Source organism: Argopecten irradians, chromosome 9 (assembly GCF_041381155.1).
Source record: "Argopecten irradians isolate NY chromosome 9, Ai_NY, whole genome shotgun sequence".
In the NCBI taxonomy this organism is placed as follows: domain Eukaryota; kingdom Metazoa; phylum Mollusca; class Bivalvia; order Pectinida; family Pectinidae; genus Argopecten; species Argopecten irradians.
The window spans coordinates 24096219-24123716 of record NC_091142.1 but is presented as its reverse complement, the minus strand read 5'-3'; the positions used below and the strand labels follow the sequence as shown (position 1 = coordinate 24123716).

At 33.8% G+C, this 27498-nt stretch overlaps 2 protein-coding genes and 1 pseudogene across 5 annotated transcripts in view; 1 reads left to right on the top strand and 2 right to left on the bottom strand.

Annotated features, from left to right (window-relative positions):
- Window positions 1-27498, bottom strand: part of LOC138331838 (uncharacterized) — a 199601-nt gene that overhangs the window by 43519 nt on the left and 128584 nt on the right. The gene's annotated exons all lie outside the window — the stretch shown is intronic.
- The window catches only part of LOC138331830 (uncharacterized), a 29815-nt gene continuing 3196 nt past the window's right edge, over window positions 880-27498 (top strand). The window contains exon 1 of one of the 2 annotated variants that reach the window (XM_069279650.1): window positions 880-1100. In XM_069279650.1, the coding sequence (XP_069135751.1) occupies window positions 965-1100 (136 nt within the window). In that variant the 5' untranslated portion in view covers window positions 880-964. Of the gene's footprint in view, window positions 1101-21040; window positions 24849-27498 lie in introns of those variants that run through there. The other variant, XM_069279651.1, reaches the window with a different exon arrangement.
- Window positions 3839-9150, bottom strand: LOC138331831 (uncharacterized; annotated as a pseudogene).

The following is a 27498-nucleotide window of genomic DNA, read 5'->3' as shown; positions in this document are numbered from 1 at the left end:
TGGTGAGATTATTCCAAAGTGAAGTGTGTCTTTATTCATTAAGAAGGGGATAAACAAGATTTCAAGTAAATAATCAAAATTTTCAAAAAGTGTTTGGACTTCAGTACATTCCCAAAGACAATGTACTATTGTTTCCCTTTCCCTGTTTCATAATGTACAAATTGGACTAGGATGCAAATTAATCTTATAGAGAAAAGAGTTAGTCACTAGAATATTATGAATCATTCTCACTTGAAAGCACTGTAGTTTCGAACTTTTTGTGACGGTGAAGGGGAGTTTGTAGATTTTTTCTCATTTCTCTTTATCATAATCAAATTCAAGGTTCCACTTTCTTGTACCTGTTGATGTAACAGCAGGAGTAATCAAACAGTTAAAAAAATCTTTAGACCCTTTTTGATTCTTAAAGAAAATCTGAAATTCAAGTGGTAAATAGCGGGAAGAGAGAGTTTCTCCAAATGCAATTGTACATCAATTTTTCGAAGGAAATTCTTGGCTGCAGACACAAGACCTTGAAACTGGAGAAAATTAGTGTTAATGTTAAAAATATTTGAAAACTCATTGAAAGTGAAGAACGTTAAGCTGTCAGGTTTCTTAATAAGGTCTAAGGTAATTGAAATATTACAATGTCATCACGTGTCTCACATTTGCTAGTACACCACCGAAAAGGTGACATTGTAAATCATGTATTTCTGATCTTTAAAGCATATTGTTCATTATACCTATAGAACTCATCTGCATATCTATTGTTCCACGTGGAATCGATACAATGCTCCCAATGTCTGCTGTCAGATCAATAGATTGTTTTGATTGTCTATGAAGAATCGAAACCGAAAGTAGAATTATTGATATATATGTTTCTGGAAAATCATTTAATTAGATGGGAAAACTGGTATTTCCAATATCTTGTATAGACATGCTAATTTTTAAGCGTGATTTTGGTTCCTGACCAATCAGAAAACGACGAATGTTATGGCATTGTTGGATGTGTTACGTTACTAATAGTGACAAAAACTACACAGAGCCCCAGATCACACACCTGTTGGTAGACCTTCACAGCAGACAGCTCGCTCACTTGGCGTTATCTCTGAATCACAACAAAGGTAGGTGTATTGTGTAGCTGTTACTGTTTGATATCCTCGCCACATTAACTTGCTTCTTATACAGATATACAGGCACGACCCACAATAAGGAATGATAATTTTAAAATGTATAAAAATAAATAATAAAAATACCATTTCGAGAGTACCACAGCAACTGCATATTATATACAAAGTCTCAATAGCATTAATTTTTAACGAAAGTTGTTCAAATTTACTTATTCTAAAAAAGATCTGGAGTTTTTAAGTCGGCTGGTTTGAAGCAAATAGTAACTATATAATAAGTCTCCATGCTATGAACTAGCTAGAACAAATATTCGTACCCGGCCTGCTATACCTTTCGGCCGGGTACGAATTGGTCCCTATGTGTCGTAGTGAAGCACTGACTCCGAAAATCACTCGGGCACAGTTTTCTATACTTTTTTTGTAGGTTTTCAGTTGTTTTATGCGTACACATGCATTTAAATGTACATATTATTTTTGTCCAAAACAAACATAACTACCATTCTTAATATCTACCGTACCGCTCACACGACGTCATATTCACAATTTCTGGACTTACCGTAAAAATCCCCTTCAGAAAGACCTTCATATGTATTACGTAAAAAAATAATGCCTCGGTGGGAATTTGATAATCTATGTGGTTCAGTTTTATTGCCTAGTAAGTAAGCGATATCGAACAAGTAAGATAAAATGCATAATCATTACTTTGCTCCATTAGCAGTAATAGGCACCAATTAAAGCTCTAAAGACGACACCTTTTTCTGTTTACAGCGCCGTTACAATAAGCGTACGTGTGACGGCCAGTCTAGTAGGTGGTTCTCTTGATTGGTAGCTAGTCAGGTTGCATGGTAGCTAGTCAGTTTGCCAACGACATTCAATAAGCTGTGTAAGCAGGGCTCTCATTTGCTGTCGCTTCAATGTAGGGGCGGAGCTAAAACAGTTGGAGATGTCTGTAGTCGATTACTACATAAAATGATCGGCATCGTAAGCTTCATAATGTAAATAGGTTACACAAATACATTTTAATAACCTCATGTATAGACTCAAAATCAGCGCTAATCAGTAAAGAACGTATGGAAAGAGCTACTGTTGTAGCGGAAAAGTCAGTCAGAAATTGTACGGAAAAGAAATCACCTGCTTCTGACTAATTATAACTTTACCGCAAGGTGTGTGAAACCAAATCGGGTACAATGTACAACCGACCATCGTGTCTTGTCAAAATATATTCCGATAAAACACGGCTTTGACACATACCTGGATGTTAGTAGGGGATGCTACTCCAGCTGTAGGCGTAGATTTTTTTTAAATTTGTCACCAGTATTTAATCAGATGTATGCATTTGAATCTAGTGTTGACAATTTCTCGGCTAAAATCAACCTACGTTTTGTAAACTACCGCCGCGCATGCGCCAACGTCCGAGAACTTACCTCGAATATATGAATCAAATTAATTTATAAATATTAAGGCAATGCATTCAAACTCAAAGTCTACAACTAGAAGAACTTCTCCTACTACATGTAACATCCAGGTATGTATCAAAACCGTGTTTGATCGGAATATATTCTGATGAGACATAATCTTTTGTCAGCCGTACCTGATTTGTTTTTCCACACCAAACGGACCTTGCAGCTGAAAAAGTCAGTCAGAAGGTACAACAGTAGCTAACATTAGATTCGGCTGTGACATTACATGTAACATTAGAATGGATACAATAAATCTAAACCCAACACAATAAGTTTTATCCATTGGAATGTTGGTAGATACATATAGCGTTATGCTACAGTATGACTACTCCCCGAAGTCGAGAGAAATGGCCAATAATTTATGAACAAAACATCCTCAAAACATTCGCTTAATAAGTGAAACAAAACAATTACGAATTTTTAACACAATGATTGAATGTATACACTGTAAAAAATAAATAGTACACAATGTGATCAAACACATTGTACAACAGAGTCGGGTATGAACATCAAAGATCCGCTGGCTCCGCCTACTTCTCAATGTTGTCGGCGATCTTGTCAGTCAGGGGGCAATCAGTCGGGCTGCTGATGCTTCAGCCAATCAGTGCATTCGTTACATGCCACCTAAAATCTAATCTACTGCATCAGTTGCCAGCCTACTAGAACAGCTACCAGCCAACGTGTCTATCGAGTGAATGAATGGAAACAGGAACACTTGTTGTAACGGCGCTGTAAAAGTCTATTGCAGCTATGAACTAGCTAATACGCATATTCAGGATACACTGAAATATTGTGTCATCCTTCGCTGATGTCCACGCATAGGAACCATGCAGTGTTTCATATCCTAATACCAACACAATTGTAAGCGTGCTTACATCATATTGCTGTGGACGCAGTACTATTTGCAGGCTCATGTGTGCATTTTGTAGTCTTTATGAAAAGATAAATTTGGTCCCCTTTTGTGTCATTTATTCAATTAAGAAGGATAATAGGCCGGGATTTAGGGGGGTCCACGTGCACCCCCCCCCCCCCCCCACAACTTAACAAACCAATGTTTTTTTCTGAAGCTTTATGACCCACTGATAACGAAATCGAGAGGTAACATTGTATAAACTGGGATGAACTTCCGGTTATGACGTCATCAACATGGCCGTCATTTATTCGGTAACAACACACCACACAATGTTTGTAATGATCACTCATCGGTGTGTACGTGCGTCAATACTTTAATCAAGGATTTCTTCAATTGTTACGTAAAATTTCATTGTACGGTCACAAACTTTGTAATTCACAATGTATCAAAGATACAGACTATAGGAAAATATTATCTAATTAAAGCTTATTTGTTGCTGAACTCCTCGACAAAAAAATCCGAAACTTTTATTTCTGTTTGGATTTTCTTTCATAATTACATGAAGATACCTGCTCTTAGAGCATAAATTAGAGTATTTGAAACACCGGATTTCACTCTTTTAGTTATTTATATTCGAGCCAAAGTTATTGTACGATTAACTTCACTCAAAAGTAATCATAAAAAATAGTTGACCGGCTTTTCCTGTGACCGTCGATGTAAGTGATAGCACATCAGTTATAGTACAGCTATAAGCCACGGACTATTATGACGTCACACGGTTTAGAGCCAGAAAATATGCATAATCGTGTGGTTAGAAAATTTGACCTCGATATCGACGGCTTACAGGTTATTCCCGTCGCGCGCGGCACGAAGATGTTTCTACACGTGCTAATAAAGCCATTTCCAGCATAAACTGGAATTATCATTTTTGACTGTACAAATCCTTTTATGTCTAGAATGGCAAGAATAAAGATATATGATTCAAATAAATAAATAATAAAATCAAATAAATTATATACATGAAATAAATTAAAATAGATATAGCTATTTATATCTAGATTACCTATTTTTTATCTAAGTAATATATATAGCTATTTAATAGGTAAATGTATTATAACAAGTATAAAATATTTGATCGTCATTTATTTTTAAGTAAATAAATAAATCATTTCATTGAAATTCTGAAAAAAAAGTATCTAAAGAAAAGTTGCATGTGGTCTAGCCATATTGCAGCTTACGGTATATTCTTGAATTGAATATCAAAACTCATATAAGGCTAAATTACACATATGAAACCCATATATTCACACCCTTAAAAGTAACCATTTTATCTAATAAATTAATTATCTACATACTAACTATGTGAACTTTAAATACAGAGTACATTTGGTAATTCATCTGAAATAATTTAAAGATATTATAAACCATTCAATAAAATATTTACATGAACAGATTTTACATGTACAATGTATGCAATAAGTAGTATCACGCTCATTTATCTTGTGCACTACGATGTGAACTCTAGTGCACTACAGTGTTAACTCTAGTGCACTACGTTGTTAACTCTAGTGCACTAGCTAGTGAACCGGAGTTAACTTTACTTGTGCACTCCAGTGCACTTCACTATCAAGTTTAGCTTGCTCCCAACTGTATATCCTAAGTTCTTACCTTTGTATAACATGTATACTATTAGTACAGTTATTAAAAACAGTTATCTTTTTCATATTTTAAAGTGTCATAAACTATTTTGGTGAAGTGTATAAAATTTAAATTCGAACTGAAAGCAATGTAAAATTTGATTATAATTACATTGCAATTGTCAATGTAATGAGTGGTAAGTTAATGTAATGATAATGTGCTAACGTGGTGCATTTTTCAATTTGTTTGCAATCCTTGGATCCATATAGGACCATAAATCCACCAGGAGGGCAGTTTAATGCTTTAATACCTGTAATGGTTATGCCACTTTACAATGTGTGATTTAATTTAACTGATTTTATTCCAATGTAACAGTAACTGAATCCATTCCTAAATTGTATGTATGCACATTGTATGTGAATAGAATATGCCATATCATATTTATTTAGCAATATATTAAAAATTCTAGGTTGAGTGATACATACATGTACAGGTACAGCTGTACATTCTATGGTAATTTGTTAAACATATGAGTTTTAAAATTAAAAAAAAAATATGTAAGTTGTACTTGTTGGTTACGCTATGATAGTCAATGTTTGTTTTTTAATCCGTATATAATTAATTATATATATATAATATCTCCATTTGTACCTCCATTTGGTTAACCTTAATCCCCTTGACCGAGTATGGACATTTCACTTCCAACACCCCACTTCTGTCACCTTCAATTACTCTGCCATCACTGTTTGCACCCAGAAATGAATGACTTTCACACAATGTCAAGCCAGTATTTCCACCTCGAAAGTAATGTTGGGGTTGACCATTGTCTGCATGTGTGTGTACTGCTCTCTAGCCTTACTTTTGCAGTCAATGCCCCACTGTACAGCAGGTGGTAGTGCATCATAGCTGAAGAATAAAGTGTAATTGATTCAGGTTTATACACCTATCAAATTTCATGAAGTTAAATTATCTCCCTTTGCCCCCATTTAGTTATGTTTCATGCCCTATTAAATATTAATACTCAGTTTCGTTTAAAGACATGCCAGTTTTTGATGTGGACTGGTGGGAGACCAGTGTTTCAAGGGAATAATAACACTGAGCAATGCAAAGTGAGGGAGGAGTTAAATCAGTGCTACTTGTTTGTTGAAGTCAGACCATACTAATGGCTACTGAGGCTCCTGTGCATTAATCATATATTTTAGTACACAAACACTTGAAAAGGATTGATCTATAAATTTACCAGAATTTAAGGAATGAAGGTAATTCTTATTGTAAACTTGCATGCATAATACATAATCCCTTGTGATAATATCTACCTGTCAAGATTTGATCCATTTAAGATCCTTTTTACTAAATACTTTGGGTTGCCACCTGCACTCAAAACATCTCCAAATATGGAACTGGTCAGGCGGCCAATATGCAGGTCTTTCCACATCAGTGATACCCTCTGGTCTCTTGTATGATGCTCTATGAAACTGACCAGTTCTGCACTTATGCTCAACGAGGGTACTGTAATTCAGTAAAAATTTCATGTCAATTATGTCAATTGAACATGTACCGTACATGTACCTGTCAACAACAAACTGTTATTACAGTATTGTTACTTGATAGGTGCACTAATTGATATGAATTGGTGTATATTGTAAAGTTATATTTGTAAATCAAATTATTATGAGCTTCAAGTTGTTTAATTGAGTAGTTCTGATAAGGCTTTGTGATGTAAAATTTTTGACTTACAATTTTCTTTACATTTGTAAACAGCATTTTTTCCATCTCCAGAAACATGGGGTCTATTGTGGAACTGACCTCCATTTCAATAGAAGCATCTGGGGCAGTGTCTGGTATATTCCACAAATGTGCTAACCCTAAAACAAAATTTTTATTCTATTTGAGTCACTCTTGTTGTTAGCCTTGGTAAACAAAATTCCCTGACTGTTTCACAGATGAAATATAGGAATGTTATGCCATTCAATTTAAAGGTTATGATATAACTTCCAAGAGTAGTAATTTTGTGTATAGATTTGTCTTGGCACATAAGATATTACCCAAAATATTGCTTATTTTATAAATTAAGGTTTTCTACCTGTATCATTTGTTTTTATTTTGATTTTGTCTAGTCGTGCAATTGTAAAATATTGAGGCCATTTAAGATTAATCTTTCGCTTTCCATGCAAAAACATTTCCCAGTGTGTATTGTCAGCACAAAAATACTAATTAAGATTCTTAATCAGTACTTTCTTACTTATCTAGAAACTAACAATATAACACTGAATTATCAGATTTTGACATCTCGAGAAATGAAGAAGTGCAATTATTAGTTTTAATTGGCCTTAATTGATGTTAATACAATAAGCTATTTCAAGGCATCAATGTTGGTTTTCCTGTGAAGTTAAAAAAGGTCATTAAAGGCTATGTTTTAAGAATCCATACAATATCTTCTGGTATATCCTGTGTTAAACTGTGTACAATTACCACTGTACCAGTATACATGTATAGGGTGGATTTCTTATAGGATTCTATGATCCATTAAAGGCCCACTACCTTTCCAAAACGACTTTTAATTTTTAGAATGGGAAAGTAAAACGAGATCGATAATTTTGTAGAGTCGCAAAAGTTGTTAACTTAGAATTACCGTTAAAACTTCACCTATCATCACCTTCTGAACAATTTGATTAAAATTAATCAAATGTTAATTCTCATAATGCGGGTCGTCTTATGTTTCCCTCCATCGTCCTCAATACCACAGAATAGTTGACTAATTGTGTGCTGCGCCTGACGGCAAAACAGCAAATTGACTCACCACTGATTTCATATATTACACCAGAAATATTGCATATGTTTGGTGTTGTAACCTCATCTTAGGCCATCGGCATGTATTTTCTAATGTTATTTATGTTTTTTTAAAGATGCTCCACCGTCGACAAATGGTATTTTTTCACAATCAAAAACAGGAGCAGACTACTAAGTACTTTTCTTCAGTTACAAAAGTTACTTACCTTACACCATTACCAACATTGAGAAGTTTTAGCTTCTAATTTTACTTCAAGTTAAAAATATGAAAAATAATTAATTGCATCCCGAAAAAATTCCGTGGCACTATATCCTATATGGAATGAAGTACTGATTGCGCGTGCACCAAAGGCAAAATAAATTATTTCATGTTATTTTTTTGTATTAATTAGACATATATATACACGATAAAACACCAATTATAGTTCAAATAATGAATATCATTTATGCTCTGTCGGCGGTGGAGCATCTTTAAGAAACTTTTATATTTTGATCCGGAAAGGTAGTGGGCCTTTAACTGTTCTCCAGTGAAATTTACACAAATTTAAAATCATTTTACCAAATTAAAATTGCCATGATATAGAACTTAATTTAACAACACTGTAAATGTTTAACAAAGAGATTATGTAAAAAAAATGTTACACATGCAATTATTATAAGCATGTGGAAAAAAAGACTATCGTAGTGCAATATTTAATATTTCAAAATGAACAAAAGAACTTGTTCATACCTGTTTTCAGTTCACTCATTGGCTTTGGTTTAACAGAATGGCGAGGGATATTCCATTCGCACAGCCTGGAAGTTGAACTGCATGTATCAGTTCTTGCACTTGTTGCATTGCTTAAGGCAAACAACATACTCCCCATATGACTGCATGTCTGTGCTAAACTGGAATCATATCAAACACTTTTTAATAACTTAACTAAATTAAAATAAAACAATTAACATATTCCTAGTAGAAACTAAATCAACATTTCTGCAGTTTTCATGTCCTCTTTGATAAGTTTTATTGCAAATATTTTAAGTTTCTTTTGCTTTTCAACGTAATGCATTATTTAATTTGAATTTCATAAAGCAAACCAATATTTACAAATATTAACATAACCTCATGTCAGCTTTTAAAACCAATAATTTTGGAATCCCCATTTTTGTCCTTAGATCAATGCTTATCCAACAGGACACTGACAGTATCCATAATCTATGGAAGCAGAGCTAGCTCCTGTGCTGGACAGACACACATATACATCATAAACATGCTTCTTCATAGATGCTTGACAGGTTCCTTTGATGTATATGACTTTATCGGTCACCTATAAGAAAGAATAAAGACTATTTAGTATACACGGGCCAAAAAAGGCATTAGTGGATTTGCATAGAGAATACCATACATAGTTTAAAACTTTTAACATATACTAGAGAGCAAGCCATGCATATACAAATGTATATTCATGAAACTATAGTCAGAGTTTAAACACATAACCAGGAAGCTCATACCATAAAAAAGAACATGTTTATGTTTATATAGCAGACTATGGGCACATGTAAATTTATTGCTATGAGTCATTATGTCAAACTGACATGTGAATAAGGATCATTTGAACATTATGCAACCACTTTTCGTTCGAAACAATAAAGCAATAATAAACTTATTTAGCTTAATTATACCTTATCAAAACTGCTTTCAACATGTTTGAATGATCGTTATTAAGGGTTACACTTAATAACGACAACAAACAAACAACACGTTAAATACAAGGAAAAGTTGGTGACAACACAAGATATGTTATTCAGTACATTAAAATGATAATAAAATAATTTTTCATGAGTCGGTTTTGAGCGGAAGCATTTTTATCTTCAAAAATGTTGTTTACCGTCAGTTTTTTCATCCCTGTGCTGTAGCAACATTATATATATACAGTAAAACTCATTTGTGTCAAACACAGTTAAATTGAATACATTGGATGAGTCGAATGTTTCAATAGGTCCTGATTTTTCCCTTCTTTATACTAGTAAATAAAGCACGAAACAATCAAACACGGTTGAATCAAAATTTCAAATACTGCGGTTGAATCAAATGCATTTTGAGATCCCTTCCTTCGAAAATATACCAAAATTTGCTTTTTTGTGATATTCTGGCGTCACGCTGTCTCAGGTAAAAGTCAAGTCTCGGATTCGATTAACCGAACAAGACTGATCAACCGTAACAGTGCTAAAGGAAGTTATTGTTCCAGCACACAAAATGGTCCTGTTATATACTTATTACCTATCTTAAACCAATATGTGTGTAAAACGCTAACCTGGAAACAGTCGGTACAGTCTGTACAACTTAAGTGTCAATGTTTCATGAACAGTAAAACATGGATGAATCGAATCATCGGATAAGTCAATATTTTGCCTGGTCCCGCTGACTTCGACTGATCCTTGTTTTACTGTAATTCATATTGTTTAATTGTTCAACCATAAAACATACACAAATCTGTGTGTATGTTTAATGTAGTGTCCCTCTGACCATTCATACAAACTTTCTGTCTCTAATTCTGATTCTATTAAGCTTAATTTGTTAAAGATGCTCCACTGCCGACAGAGCATAAATGATATTCATCATTTGAACAATAATTGGTGTTTAATTGTGTATATATATATGTCTAATTAACACAAAAAATAATATAAAATAATTTATTTCGCCTTTGGTGCATGCGCAATCAGTACTTCATTCCATATAGGATATAGTGCCATGGAATTGTTTCGGGATGCAATTAATTATTTTTCATATTTTTAACTTGAAGTAAAATTAAAAGCTCAAACTTTTCAGTGGTGGTAACGGTGTAAAGTAAGTAACTTTTGTAGCATGAGAAAAATACTTAATAGTCTGCTCCTGTTTTTGATAGTGAAAAAATACCATTTGTCAGCGGTGAAGCATCTTTAAAATGTTGACTCTGAAACCTTTTGCTGCCTATGGCACTATTATCTGTATCATGTAATTTTGCAAATGTACATTCTGTTTTAGTATTAAATTTTAAATATTTTTTTTTTCTATTTTAACTTCTATAATGACATCTGCATTAAAAGACTCAGTGGATCAGGTATTGCGGATGGACCAATTGTCAAGATGTACCAAGTTAAGATAGTTCCACGAAATACTAGTGTGAGACCCATAGTAATTATGCATACCATCGAAGGAGCTTGTTCTATACTTAAAATACATGGAAATCTGTCTAGCAGACATTTTAACACTCGTACTTTCACCAAGCCATTGATATGAAGCTGCAGACTTTTCTATTAGTTTGTCGTCCTTTTAACAGCCAGGGTCGTGTAAGGACGTGCCAGGTTTGTTGGTGGAGGAAATTCGGACTACCCGGAGAAAACCCACCGACCACCTGGCAATTGCCCCACATAGGATTCGAACCTGCATCCAAGAGGTGTAGAGCTTGTGGTAATATGTCGGAACATCTTAACCACTTGACCACCCACAAATCGAGTATTTAAAAGTATAAGTCTGACTGCCTAATTACGACAAACTCGCTTTACGGCATGCTGTTCGGAAAACATGTACACTGCACACATGTACTATTACTTGTGTAGAAATACCCTGACTATATGATTATCGTCATGAACTACAAAGGGCGAATTCCCCGAACATCAACTCTGGGTATTTCAAAGGAAGATGTTTATGTAAGGAACCCTTTAAAGTTTAGTTATAATATTTATCAATATTAAACACCTACGTACTTATGCAGATAAAAACAATACAGACAAAGGTAAATATGAAAAAAACCACACTGTGAGTTTTTTGTTAAAAATCACTAATGCAATATTACCTGTGTTAATGAAAGAAACACATTATGTAGATACATATACATGTATTCTTAATCTGGGTTGGGGGCACTTGAATGATCACTATGTCGTTTACCACTCAAGTTTGTGGCATTTTTTTCAAAAAGATTTTACCAACCTTTTATGTGTTTAGTTTTTAATGATAAATTCACGGATATTTAATAATGCTCAATTTTCGACAATAAGTTCGTCTGAGATTTTTTTTTATCAGCATAAAACCTAGCAGAGTTCACATGTGTGTGCTACTTATAGGGGAATAGAGTAAAACATAATGGTATAACCATAAGTATGTTGTATGTGGGAAGATTTACCACCTACACACAACAAATCCGAACATTTTTTGCCAAAACCGTTCAATGATATGTATGGAAATTTGCTGAACCATTTATTTCTGAAGAACATAGCAATTAAAACCTAATCAGTTTTTAATAAACTGAAATTAATTAACAATTTTAACTTATGTTATACTTTCCAACGACAAAGGATTTTTGTTTTAAGTGAGACATGTTGATGAATTTTGATTGACACTGATAACAGTCCTGCACTGTATTCAGTACTAAAGTATTTATTTTTTATCCTGGTTGGAATCCACTATTTCTGATACGTGATTTATTTTAAACTTCATGTTAGAAAACATTTCAACCAATTTACCATTCGATAGACATAAAAATAAAGTAATACATTTTGATGACCTGCAGCTAAATGTTAACCAGTTTAGATTTTATCTTTTTTGTTGTAAATCCTAAATATGTAATCTTGAAAATGGTGAAAAATTTAACCAGGTAAATAAATTGACTCGTTTGGAATTCAGTTTTTATATTTTTGTCTATTTCGAGTTATTTTTTCTTTGATTAACTTTAAACAAAATAAGGAAACAGCTTCATTACATTTTAACGGTTCACAATTATGAAAAATAAAATAATTAAAATATGGCAATAACTCAAACATTATATTCGTATATAAGGATGAACGAATGTAATCCCATTTTTTCTATGGTTGTTAGTTTGAATTTGACAAAAGGTAATTATCATATCAGTTTTCGTTACATTTTCATCAGTCTGGAATGTAAAAGGAGTGGAAAAGTGTGGAATGTAAAAGGAGTTGAACAGGGTGGAATATGAAAGGAGTGGAGCAGTGTGGAAAGTAAAAGGAGTGGAACAGTGTGGAATGTAAAAGAAATGGAACAGTGTGGTATGTAAGAAAGTGGAACAGTGTGGAACGTAAAAAGAGTGGAACAGTGTGGAACGTAAAAAAAGAAGTGGAACAGTGTGGAATGTAAAAGAAGTGGAACAGTATACAATTGTTTCATTGGTACTGGGGGAACAGTCAAATCATTGCCCCTCGGTAGCATGGAAGACCTAGTGAACTGTTGCCTGAGGCCGGAGGCAACAGTTTCCTGGTCTTCCCTGCTACCGAGGGGCAATGATTTGACTGTTCCCCGAGTACCAATGAAACAAATGATATATTACCTGACTCATTATTTAAGAAACTGAACAAATTATAGTAAGAAGGATAGGTGAGGCAAAAAACTATGGATGATTTCATATTTACTACACAGAATTTATTATTGCACAGAAACCCGTTCAGTTCTGCGTTGCTGCATGTTTCATCTATCACGGGTAAGCCTTTCTCTTCGCAACATTTCGTTAATATGTTGACAGCTCCCTTGATTACATTCTTGGTACTTAGAGAGTCCCTATTTTCCATCAATAAATCCAAAACCTGTTCGGATATATCCTGTAATCTGCAGATGTCACTGTTGGGTTCAGTCATTTTCCGCAGACAACAACAAACAATCTGGATCCGAAAAGAGCTTGAGTTGGGGTCCCGCCTGCGCACGGGGGAAATGTCTTCGCATACTTTTCGCGCATGTAACAGTACGGTGCAACAGTCGACTGATACACCCTGGCTGATTTTGGTCGTGTAAACGGATTTAACAATAAAACAGTCCAAAATGCATATTATATAGTTAAATAGAGAGTCAGGTAATACGAGTGGAACAGTGTGGAACGTAAAAGGAGTGGAACAGTGTGGAACGTAAAAGGAGTGGAACAGTGTGGAATGTCAAGTGTTCATTAAAATAATACGGTCTCTCACTCAACTGGCACAGCATATATCATGTACTTCGTTGGCTCAGTCTACCATTGTGTATTCCGAGGACCACAGCTCAATTTCTACATTTTTACATTAAGGACAAATTACTGACATTATTGCCAATGTGATCTTTATACAGCGCTTCCATCTGCAGAAAAAGGGTCAGAAAAACCCAGTGATGGACCAACACCACTCATAAATTGTTATAATAAAAAATAAATGTTTACACTCAAATAACGTACTAAATATCTATGTGATGTACGCAAACACACAGTACTGACTTCTTACGCAGGCTTTAAGACACAATCAGACGATTCGGACGTATATTCAAGATGCTTACGTGATACAGCGTGAAGCAGGAAGTTCGACAAGGTCCAATGGCTAGATTTGCATAACAGTTGCGTTTCGGCATCAGGAAATTTTAATCGCCCGACAGACAATATCGCAGGCGTGCTGTCAATATTCACTCGTCCGACCGCCAAATCCACACGTCTTTGTTTCCTCAGATAATCAGATTTTCTTATAAAATGTTTTGAATGGTGAAATATGTATTTGTAACTATGTAGTTCTACTTGTCGTTCAGATAGAGAACAATTCATAAAGAAAAACTTCTATTTTAAGATATTAGACCCTGTTTAAACAATTGATATTTAGCTTGCCTAACTATTACATCCTAGGTGTGTTGAAGCCTTTGTCTTAGGTAATACTGTTGAATCGTAGACTGTTGTATTGCTTGTAAGTTTTGCGTCTAGTATCAAAATACACATTCCTTTATGTTAACTAGTGGCTGTAGCAGTTACATGGAGCGCTTGTTTGACCAGAATTGTCGTTACAAAAGCGTACACATCGAGTCCTTTTATTATCCTGTCATGCAAATGGCGGTTGTAGATTATATTAGATAGGCCTAGATAGACGCGCACCGAGCTTGGTTGACTCATGCTTGTTGACGCGGTTAGAAATAGGCAGACTTTCTTATAAAATGTTTTGAAGTTATGTTGAAATATATATTTTTGTAACTAGGTAGTTTTAATTGTTGTTCGGAAAGAGAACAATTCATAAAGAAAAACTTATATTTTAAGATATTAGACCCTGTTTAAACAAGAGATATTTAGTATGCCTAAATATCACTTCCTAGATGTACTTTAGTCTTTACCTTAGGTATTCCTGAACAATCGTGAATTGTTGTATTGCTTGTAAGTTTTGGCAAAATATACAAAAAACTAGGTATATAATTCAGTTTAGTATCAAATTACTCATTCCTCTATGTTGACTAGTAGCAATTACATGTAGCGCTTGTTTGACCAGAATTGTCGTTACAAAAGCGTACAGATCGAGTCCTTTTTTACCTTGTCATGCAAATGGCGGTTGTAGATTATATCATGCAATAATATCAACATGGCCTTCATACAAGGTCATAGGGGTCAAATAGACTAACATATTTAAGCAATTTCTTGTCAATAACAAGAAATGTGAGAATGAATATATTAAACATTGCCTAATCAACTGCCAAAACATGTTTTGGAAAGATGTTCTCCAATGTGTATTTAAGTTGAATAATTCCCCAATATCAATCCAATCTAGATATAAACAAGAGACTATATTGAAAACAACATCATGGTATAATGCAGATTTTAAAGTTGGAAATATATGCATATTGTATCAAAACCGGTTCCATGCTGGTGTAATTACCCTTAATTACCTCATTAAAAATCCTGACAGCTTAACTTTTTTTCAATTTCAACGAGTTTTCAAATATTTTTAACATTCATACTAATTTTCTACAGTTTCAAGGTCTTGTTTCTGCACCCAAGAATTTCCTTCGAAAAATTGATGTACAATTGCATTTAGAGGTACTCCATATACCACTTAAATTTCAGATTTTCTTTAAGAGTCAAAAGGGGTCTAAAGATTTTTATAACTGTTTGATTACTCCTGCTGATACACCAACAAGTACAAGGAAGTGGAACCTTTAATTTGACTATGATAAAAAGAAATGGGAAAAATATAAAAAAAAATCCCTTTCACCGTGACAAAAAGTTCAAAACTTCAGTGGTTGCAAGTAAGAATTATACATAATATTCTAGTGACAGATACCTTTCTATATAAGATTAATTTACACCCTAGTCAAATCTGTACATTTTGTAACAGGGAAAGAGAAACAATTGTACATTGTCTTTTGGAATGTACTGAAGTTCAAGCACTTTTTGAGAATTTCGATTATTTACTTGAAATCCTGTTTATCCCCGTCTTAATGAATAAAGACACCATATACTAATGTGGCTAATAATGAAATCTTATTGATTATTAAGTGCTATATTTTTATATATAGTATCCAGAAATATATAGTTTTTAATAAAATCGATTCCTTTCAAATGAAATTTGAAAATTATTGGGAAAATGGTTGCCATTGTTAGGAATATGACATTTAAGTTGTTTTTTATGCAATTTTTTATGTGTCCCTCATATCAATATTATTATATCATACAAGGTTTTTTTTTATATGTCCGTCCATACCCTGGCAAAGCACCAAATAATTTGGGAGGTCCCTGAGTACATAATATTTATTACTTGTGAGATCTCTCTTTTCTTAAAATAGGATAGCTTCGCTATGGCTAATCGTTGTGAAATGAAGTGTTTATATATCACAGTATGTAGTCTCCCCCCTTTCTTTTGTCAGTCCATGTTTTGTCATTATGTCCATCCATGTTATCAGTTGTCATTCTGATACTACACGTACAATGTAAGTCTGTCAATTCTGTTTGTCTACAAGTTTTAATGTCTGTCTGTTTGTTCGTCCATGTTTTCTGTTTTGTTTACTCTTCCTGTTCATCTCATTGTGATGGTGTTAATACATGTTGTATGCTTTTGTTTTATTTATCGGTATCTGTCTTTTTCTTTTTGTTTTGTTTTTGTTTGTATTGTTACCTACCATTAATCTGTGTCTTAATTTATCCTTCATGTAAATATGAACCAAAATGTATTTTAGTACATTCTTATATTAAGCTGTGCATACTTGTCTACCATCTAAAAAATGGTGTGTCTACAAACCTATGTATGTGCATATATGTGTACTGAGTACAACAAAAGGGAGCATGCACATGTATTTATTTTTGATAAGAATAGTATGTGTTCGTGTGTGATTGCATGTAAGTCAATAATGGTGGGTGTGATTATGGGCGAGACACTAACTTTTTGTGTGTTAATGATAATTAAGAAGAAAAATAAATTGAACTGGCTGCTTCTAAAGGTGTATGAATGTGCAGACTGAGTGTGTGTATGTGTGTTCACTTTACATGTTATTTTTTCAGTATGTAATTCTATATGTGTACAATCATAATATATATGTAAAAAAAAAACTTTTGAAAAATAAAACAATAGTAAAAAAAGAGTACTGGTAGAGAGGTCTAGAGTACTGATATTGGGCCTGAAGCATGCTGGGATGGCGGTTCGAAACATACAGCTTCAACTAAGGAGTTCCAAGTATTGCCTTCATTGTAAGCCACTACTCTGTAATGTGACTACTCAATGAGAACATACCATTTTGAAAACGTCTCAACAGTGTAACCTTATAACATTATGCATGAAATATCATCAAAATGTTTAAAATGTATTGCTTTAAATTTCTTAATGTTCTAAGTATGTTTTGATGATATAATGAAAATAACATTTTCTTATAACCTTTTAATGTTGAAAGTTGGTGTCGTATGGCGAGCAAACTTCACACAACCAAACGTTTGTAGATATTTTAGAAACATTGTATACATTATATTGGTTTTTGCCACTAATTAGATGACAGTTAATGTTCATGGACATTTTAGATGCTTGGGTATACATAACAAAGAATATGTCTGAACTCTAAATTCTCACTCCATGTTATTTGACACTAGTTAAACAGTTACAGATATGTAATCATGAAGATTGGGGAAATTTACACTACTGCGCATGGTTGTTAATGTTGTACAGTAGTCTACGTATATACACATGAGACGTAGATTTCGGTACACACAAAGTGAGTGCGCTCATGTGTATTGTCTAACACGGAAAGAGAGACTATAAGTGATCCATCTTCGTTAATATAGGGTTTCCTCTTTCCGACTAATTAGTTATTGTGGATCCTTATCAAGTGGTGCTCCGCTATTGTTGACAACGGCGTTGAATTGACCGTGCGATTGCCATAGACCTTACGTTCTTTAATCAGAAAACACACGAACATGACGAACCCGTTACCAACAGATGGAGAACACTTGGAGAATCGAGTGAATAAGACGAAAGTAACGAACACGAAGCATGTAATATTATAATGAAGGAGGTCGAGTCAGCTAACAAGGAGGAATGATTATAGAAATGGAGTGTGGTATAAAACAAATTGTTAATCAACAGCTGCATCGTTTATTTGATACCCTGAGAGGTGAATAGCACCACGTATTGTGGTAGAAATAAAGATAAACATCTTCTGTAGGCATTGTGTGGGAAAGCCCGAGTTGTTTACATTTCTTTCCGCAGAAAAGTCACAAAATCAACAAAGGGGATTCCCCGGCGGAATTTCTCAACAAAGCATACACTTAGTGTATCGTAAACAAATCTTTTCATGTTAAATAAGTGTTCCTGCTGCATATTTACGACAAGTGCTTATTAAAAAACCCTCGGTTTCCGACATGCAGAGTATATCTCAAATAGGCTTTCAGCACAAATATGACCAGTTTTTATGTCACTAACCGATGAAATTAATATGTTTTCTGGTATTGAGTCTGATGAAAAGATCGTGTATTTACAAGTATCAGTCTGACTGCCAATTTACGACAAACTCGCTTTACGGCATGCTGTTCGGAAAACATGTATACTACACACATGTACTATTACCTGTGTAGAAATACCCTGACTATATGATTATCGTCATGAACTACAAAGGACGAATTCCCCGAACATCAACTCTGGGTATTTCAAAGGAAGGTGTTTATGTACATGTATGTAGGGAACCCTTTAAAGTTTAGTTATAATATATACACATGTATCAATATTAAACACCTACGTATTTATGCGAGTAAAAACAATACAGACAATGGTAAATATGAAAAAACTGTGGTTTTTTTGTTAACAATCACTAATGCAATATTACCTGTGTTAATGAAAGAAACACATTATGTAGATACATATACATGTATTCTTAATCTGGGTTGGGGGCACTTGTATGATCACCATGTCGTTTACCACTCAAGTTTGTGGCATTTTTCAAGAAGATTTTACCAACCTTTTATGTTTTAAGCTTTTAATGATTAATTCACGGACATTTGATAAATGCTCAATTTTCGATAACATGTGCCTTAGAGTTTTTTGTTAGCATAAAACCTAGCAGAGTGTGCTACTTACAGGGGAATAGAGTAAAACATGATATCATAACCTTAAGTATGTTCTATATGTGAAGATTTACGGCGGTTTTGACCACCTACATACAACAAATTAGAGCAATAGTTTCCAAACCATTGTGATGTGTATGGAAATTTGCTGAACCATTTATTCTCATATAGCAGGAACATAGCAATTAAAACTTATTGGGTTTATAATAAAATTAATTAACCTTTTTAACTTCCGTTATACTTTCCAAAAGCAAAGGATTTTTTAGCGTAGACACGTTGATGCATTTTGACTGACACTGATAAAGAACAATTCTACACCGTATTCAGTACTAAGGTATTTTTTTCAATCCTGGTTGCAATCCACCATTTCTAATGCGTCTTTTATTTTAAACTTTCTGTTCAAAAACATTCCAACCAATTTACCATTCGACAGACATGAAAATATAGTAATACATTTTTGATGACCTTCAGCTAATTAAATAAATGATAAACAGTTTAGATTTTATCATTTTATACTCAATTTTTTGTTGTTAATCTTAAACGAGTAATCTTGAAAATGGTGAACATTTTAACCAGCTAAATAAATTGACTCGTTTGGAATTCAGCTTTTTTTTTATATTTTTGTTTATTTCGAGCTGAATTTTTTCCTATTTATTAAGTATTTTTATTTACAAGTTATCATTGAATTTATCTGATAGTATTAATTGTATGACTCTAAACAAAAGATAAAAAACAGTTTCTTAGAACAATCTCAATTCTAGGGGTTCAGATCACTTACATTCCCTACACCACTGGACTATCTCAAAATAAAAATGAAGGCAACAGAACATAACATAGAATTTAGTCCTTTGATGCACATCAGAAGAGCCGTATAACGGTACACTGTGGTTGACTGTGTGGCTTTGAAGTTGGGCGTCGCTCTCTATGTAGTCTTCAAAGGAAATAGCTACCCTGTGATTGGTTCAGAGTTTTTCCTCTGAGCTGCCTTCAGTTTCACTATGAGATAGTTCAGAAATGTAGAGAACGTAAGTGTTCGGAACCCCTGTAGTATCGAGGATGGTCTTAGAATCACAGGTACTTTTAAGGAATATTATCTTGCATTATGTTACTGCTGATACCAATAAAAATGTGAGTTAAATAGTGTAGTGAAGTGAAGGTATAATGTATGTGGGCACAGGAGAATACATGAGTGTGAATGAACTTGTACTTTGACAAAAAAAGATCTTGGAACTGATGATATCTGACGTCTCAGTCTCTTCTGATGGCTAACGAAAACAAGGTACATTTAAGGTTTTGGTACAATGTATGCATACCTCAAATTACCTCGTTTTACCATGGGCTGTCAAGTATTTAGAGTAACATTAACTTGTAGTCTTACGACGTGGAGCAATTAGAAATATGTTTTACTCAACTTATAATATTTGATGATTAAAGTTTAATAAACCATTCGTAAATGGTGTTGATTTATATGTCAAACCATACAAAAACAAACATCAGTGAGTAATATAATGGCTGTGTCAATACATGTATAATTCATTGTTTAATTTTGATTATGACCTGTGTTAAGATAAACTGTCATGTTCAATATAAACTCAGAACTGTCCTAAATGTTATGAGTGATTTTACAATGAACATTATGATAGCATTACATTAGTTATGTCTAAAAATGCTGAAGAGTCCTGGTCTAGTACAGATTCTAGTAACTTTAAGGAAAACACAGATACTGTATAAAGCAGATTTAAATTTTCCTCAGTCTTAATTTAGGGTAAGTTCGTCTAATTTATAGATTCTTTTAACATTCTCCAGTGTATGTCGTCCCGAGACCCGCACCGAGCTTGGTTGACCCATGCTTGTAGACGGAGTTACAAAAAGGCAGAATTTCTTATAAAATGTTTTGAAGTTATGTTGAAATATGTATTTTTGTAACTAGGTAGTTTTACTTGTTGTTCTGATAGAGAACAATTTATAAAGAAAAACCTATAGTTTTAGATATTAGACCCTGTTTAAACAAGTGATATTTAGTATGTCTTAGGAATACCATCCATAGTATCTTAGGTATTACTGTTGAATCGTAGATTGTTGTATTGCTTGTACGTTTTGGCGAAATATACAAAAACTAGGTATATTTCAGTCTAGTATCAAAATACCCATTCCTTTATGTTAACTAGTGGCTGTAGCAATTACATGGAGCGCTTGTTTGACCAGAATTGTCGTTACAAAAGCGTACACATCGAGTCCTTTTTTACCTTGTCATGCAAATGGCGGTTGTATATTATATCATGCAATACTATCAACGTAGCCTTCATACAAGATCACAGGGGTCAAAAAGACTAACATCTGTAAGTAATTTCTTGCCAATAACAAGAGTACTGGTGCTTCAGTGCTCGCAAATTCATCAAAATACATCGTAAAACTCATCTCAGCCATTTTAAATTGCAATATTTTTCCTTGGGAGAACCGAGGACCCCCAAAACAACAAAATCTCACGCCTTCAGTGCTCGCAAATTCACCAAAATACATCGTAAAACTCATCTCAGCCATTCTAAATCGTAATTTTTTTCCCGGGGAGACCCCGGACCCCCATTCACCAAATTATCGCGCCTGTGAATACAAGATAAGAAAATCATTACCAAGACAAGAATCATACAGTCTTCAGAGATCACTTCGAAGACTTCTGAAAAGAAACAGGATAGTAGTAATGGGGATTGACGACTAGTGGTCTGCTGACCTCATGGACATAGTTTAGTTCAAGAGCGACTTCGTACGAACTCTTGGTCATAGACGTGGTTTTTCTAAATACTTGTTTAACATGTTTTATACTGCATCCACCATTGGTGTTGTTGGAATTCACCTACCACATGCAAGTTTGCCAGCCATTGTCTATTGCATATATGTAACATCATATATGTTTGTATGGAAGAGGGCAATCCTAAGTTGAATAACTTTTGTCTTATTCCTTCTGATTTCGTTCAAATAAGATATGTTTAATCTAATCGCCATTTGCGTGAAAAGGTTAAAGAGGGTTCGACATCTATAATTTTTGTAAAGTCTTATATGGTCGGTCAAACAAACACTCCCCGTACCTACTATAGACAGTAATGCCTGTAAACATAATTGCACGTTTTTGTTGTTTTTATTTGTAACTGAAACATGTGCCGAACCATGTGGACTTCCTTTGCATGTTTTTGTCAAAGAGGTACATCTACTTTCCGCCTGTTATGACCTGGGTCGCGCACAGCTCTTGCACGAGCTAAAAATACGCTACAGGTAAAATGTCACATGACATGATATGGGTATTCCAGGTCAAAAATAGAATGGCATGACCTATTTCATCGGTTGCATATAAACGGCGAAGACAGTAGTATTTCATTATCTTAATTGTAAAAGTTCCCTATTAGTGTTAGCTTGGTTTTATCTAACGTTTTTGTTAATTTATTTTTGAAAATAACATAACAAACCAGATAACTCAAAATAAGATATAAAGCGATATGGTGGTGAGTCAAATTCTAAACCTTCGGGTTACAGTAAGGAGACTCAATCGCATGGGCTATATAGGATTTATACTTAGGGTTTGGTGATATAAAATTCATACGCAGTCATGCTGATATTAATTAAAAATATTTCATTAACTACGTTTTTCTCACCTTTTTCTGTAAGAGCGTATCAGAGGACACTTTTTAGGGACATGATTTAAGTTATATCTTAGTACACTGAATAAAATGAATCATAGTAGAAGTTGGTCAATATGAGTATGTTGAAGTCCCTATGAAAGTCGAAAATCGCACGATGATGCAACTGATTTACGGCCATTTAATTAATTATAAATGCAGATAACAAACTATTTTTTCATAGCTAAGCACATATATATATATTTCATGTGAAGCTGATCTATTCAGAAATGTTATATTTTTATATTTATTTTTGGATTTTTAGCATGGTCATATTTAGGTCGAAACAGTCCGATATACGTTATACTTCTGCTACACGTTATTAACAATTGGCGAGTCAATAGTTACACCTAATGATAGCCGCAATGCATACACTCATATCTCAAACTGACTATTTGTAATATGAGTATGTTGAAGTTACAATAAAAGTTTCGAAATTCGCCCTAAAATCTCCGTTTTGTTGAATAAATGCATTCCCAATGTTTACTTTCTAATGTTTAGCCTTTAATGTTATACATCTCCCTAGTAAAATGTTCTTTACTAGTAATATTAAACACACGTAAATATAAGATTTAATCTCTCGTAATTCCTTAAAGACCCAGTACCTTTGCGAAACAAATATCAAAAGTTTCTTAAAAACTATAATAATATCCGAAAATGTATATCAATGTCCTAAGAGGATGCTTTAACACCAACCAAATGCTAGATTCCCTGCGTAAACTATGTGAACAGTCAAGATTCATTTCGCTAATCGTATTACATTTTTTTCTTCTAGCTTTATGAGGGACTGTGTAAGTAATATGAATAGCTTTTGGCACAAATTATCAGATATCCATGTGTAACTTTAGGACTCATTCCAAGATTTTTCTCGATTTATTTTTTATGCTGGTGAACCAAGTAATCTATGATCAAACACTTTCAGAACAGCACACGTATTTAAATTCTGTCTAGGAAATTAGTTAACAGAGAGTAAGAGACCTTTTACACACTATCAACACCACATAGAGGGAACATAGAACCATATAAAACGTACACCAACTCCTACTAGAGGAACCATTTTATCCTTATAAGTCAAATCGACCTCTAACAGAGGGACCATTTTACCCTTAAAATACATATTATCTAACCGAGGGACCATCAACTCGTAATAGAAGGTAAAATTGTACATTACCCTTCTAGGCACATCAACTCGTAATAGAGGGTAAAATTGTACATTACCCTTCTAGGCACATCAACTCGCAATAGAGGGTAAAATTGTACATTACCCTTCTAGGCACATCAACTCGTAATAGAGGGTAAAATTGTACATTACCCTTCTAGGCACATCAACTCGCAATAGAGGGTAAAATTGTACATTACCCTTCTAGGCACATCAACTCGTAATAGAGGGTAAAATTGTACATTACCCTTCTAGGCACATCAACTCGCAATAGAGGGTAAAATTGTACATTACCCTTCTAGGCACATCAACTCGTAATAGAGGGTAAAATTGTACATTACCCTTCTAGGCACATTAACTCGCAATAGAGGGTAAAATTGTACATTACCCTTCTAGGCACATCAACTCGTAATAGAGGGTAAAATTGTACATTACCCTTCTAGGCACATCAACTCGTAATAGAGGGTAAAATTGTACATTACCCTTCTAGGCACATCAACTCGCAATAGAGGGTAAAATTGTACATTACCCTTCTAGGCACATCAACTCGTAATAGAGGGTAAAATTGTACATTACCCTTCTAGGCACATCAACTCGCAATAGAGGGTAAAATTGTACATTACCCTTCTAGGCATATCAACTCGTTATAGAGGGTAAAATTGTACATTACCCTTCTAGGCACATCAACTCGTAAAAAAGGGGCTATTTTACCGTTAATAGGCAGAACAATCCTAACAGAAGGAACATCTGGGATGCGTTCGAAACGATGTGCGGGACATGTTGTGAACGTCCGGGAAAAGTGGAATGGCTTTCGAATACTTCGGAACGAGTGTATCTCTGACCGCAAACATTTTGGATTTACCAAAACAGAGTAGGGTAGTTTGTGGTGACAGTGGTTAGTATTTTTCCTAAAAATAGCCCCAATGCCAAGAGGTAAAGTTACATGTTAAAGTTACCTGTTAATAATTATCTACAGTTATATTGATTATCATCAATTAAATTTTATTTCGGTAAGTATTCGGAATTAATATCAGAATCATATATCCATACTATATGAATATCTTTGAAAAAAATTACGATTTAAATACATAGAAATTATGAATGAAATGAAATGAAATGAATAATGATTTTATAGCAAGGTTTTTAAAGATTGATATATCTAAATCTCTGGTATCCTTCCCATTAGATTTTCAATAGATTGATACTAAAATCGTACACAATCATTTGAAACTTAATTCACATGTATACGGAAGCCGAATATGATCACCATAAAAACATTAAGTGCCTGTAAGTGAGAAAAAAAGCATTTATTTTTTATTTTTGTTATAACAAGAAATTTTCTCGTTATAACAAGATTTCCAAGAGAAAAATTCAAAATAGATTTATTTTATTTCAAATTAAGTGTAACACCAAATCGATTAAAAGTTTGAAATAATAAGCCTGTTGAAACGTGATATTTTTAACTGTTACAGGAACAGTCTAAAGTTGACGCCCTATTGTTTCCTAAAACAACGCCTACCAATTGTTGATAAATGTGTTGGCGTTCAGAGAACATCCCTTCGGAACAGTGTTACGGACTGGTTCCGATTGTGCCATCCAACCAGGTGGTGCAGCTGGAACAGTGATTTCATTCAAAATGGCTTTCTTCACGGACATACTGTTCAATGTTTAAGATTGAGATTTGATGGATCATGTTTGTATTAGACTCAAAGGCGCTTAATCTTCTAAATGTAAAACATCAATAATTCTATAAGGGCATTGTTAAACATTATAATTTTCGCCTCAATTTCTATGAATTTTACAACAATGTATCAAGTGAAAACGACTACTTTATTCATACTTTAATACATAGATCTATAACAGTTAACCTTTGGTATATTGCATAATTCATTTACTGTGCCGATACAAAAATGGTAAAAAACGTTGTATTTTCGTCTTCAAAATATAGGGGGTATTTGGTTATATATATATATATAAAACAGCTGTTCTGAGCAAAAAAAATTACGGGTTGAATGTGTCGTTTTACTCATTTCTTGAAGAAAACATTGGGTTTGTTAATTTTGCGAATATTCATTCTTATCAGACAACTTATTTGCCAAATACTGCTTTAATTTGTCGTGTGTATTCCCAAAAGAGTGAAACTCCAGTAATTTTTTTTTTTAATTTATTAATAATAACTCCTTCATTCAACATCCATTTGATAAAGCTGAGTGTTTGAATAAGTATTTTTATCCATATCCTCTACCTCTGAAGATGTTGAACCACTATCTGAAATTATCCATCAATTTCCCCACTCCATTTCTAATAATACTATAACTCAGCAGGATGTTAAAGATCAGTTATTTTTACTGAATGGTAATAAACCTGCTGGACCTGATGATATAATTCCTAAAATAATAAAACAACTACAACCATCTTTACTTTCCCCTCTTACTCTCCTTTATAACAAGACAATCGAAACAGGTATAATTCCCTCTATTTGGAAGATGGCAGATATTAATGCAATTTACAAAAGTACAGGGCAAATTAATGATGTTTCTAACTATAGGCTTATATCTGTTACTTCATGCTTAAGTAAAATGTTAGAAAAAATTATTTTTAAATACCTCTATAACTACCTCTCAACATATCAAATTATAACTAAACACCAATCAGGTTTTACTCCCAAAGACTCAACTGTAAACCAATTATTGCCCATTTACCATACTATAGTTAATTGCCTAGATAAAAACAAGAAATAAGATACATATTCTGCGACATCAGAAAGGCATTTGACAGAGTTTGGCATGATGGTCTGCTTTACAAATTGCAATCATATGGAGATATAGCTAATCTTTTAAATTGGTTCAAAAAATTTATCAAGAAAGCAAAGAGTTACTACCGAAGGGTACTCCTCAACTTTTAATCCTGTCCACGCAGGAGTTCCTCAAGGCTCAGTCCTCGGACCGCTGCTATCTTTAATTCATATTAATGATATTGTCGATTGTGTCTCGAACAAAATAAAGCTATTTGCTGATTATACTTCCTTATATGGCATATGTGATAATAATCCCCCAGCCCAAAATCTGTCAGATGATCTCAATAATATCAAAACATGAGCCACTAAATGGGACATCAAATTCAATCCTGCTAAAACAGAGTCTGCTATGTTTTCAAGAAAAAAAAAACTGTTAGAATCATCCTGTTATACACTTTTATAATAATCCTATTACTGAAAACAAAACACATACACACCTTGGTCTTCCACTTAGTGATGATGCGAAATGGAATCTACATATTCCAAACGTGTATGGTAAAGCTTTTAAAAGACTAAATATATTAAGACTGCTTAAGAACAAAATTGATAGGAAATCCCTAAATACTATATATATATATATCTTATATTAGACCAGTAATTGAATATGCAGATATTGTTTGGGATAATTGTACACGAGCCCAAAAATATCTATTAGAATCAATACAACTGGAGGCTGCAAGATTAATAACAGGCCTACGTAAAGACACATCTCATATTAAATTATACAAAGAATAAGGATGGGAAACAT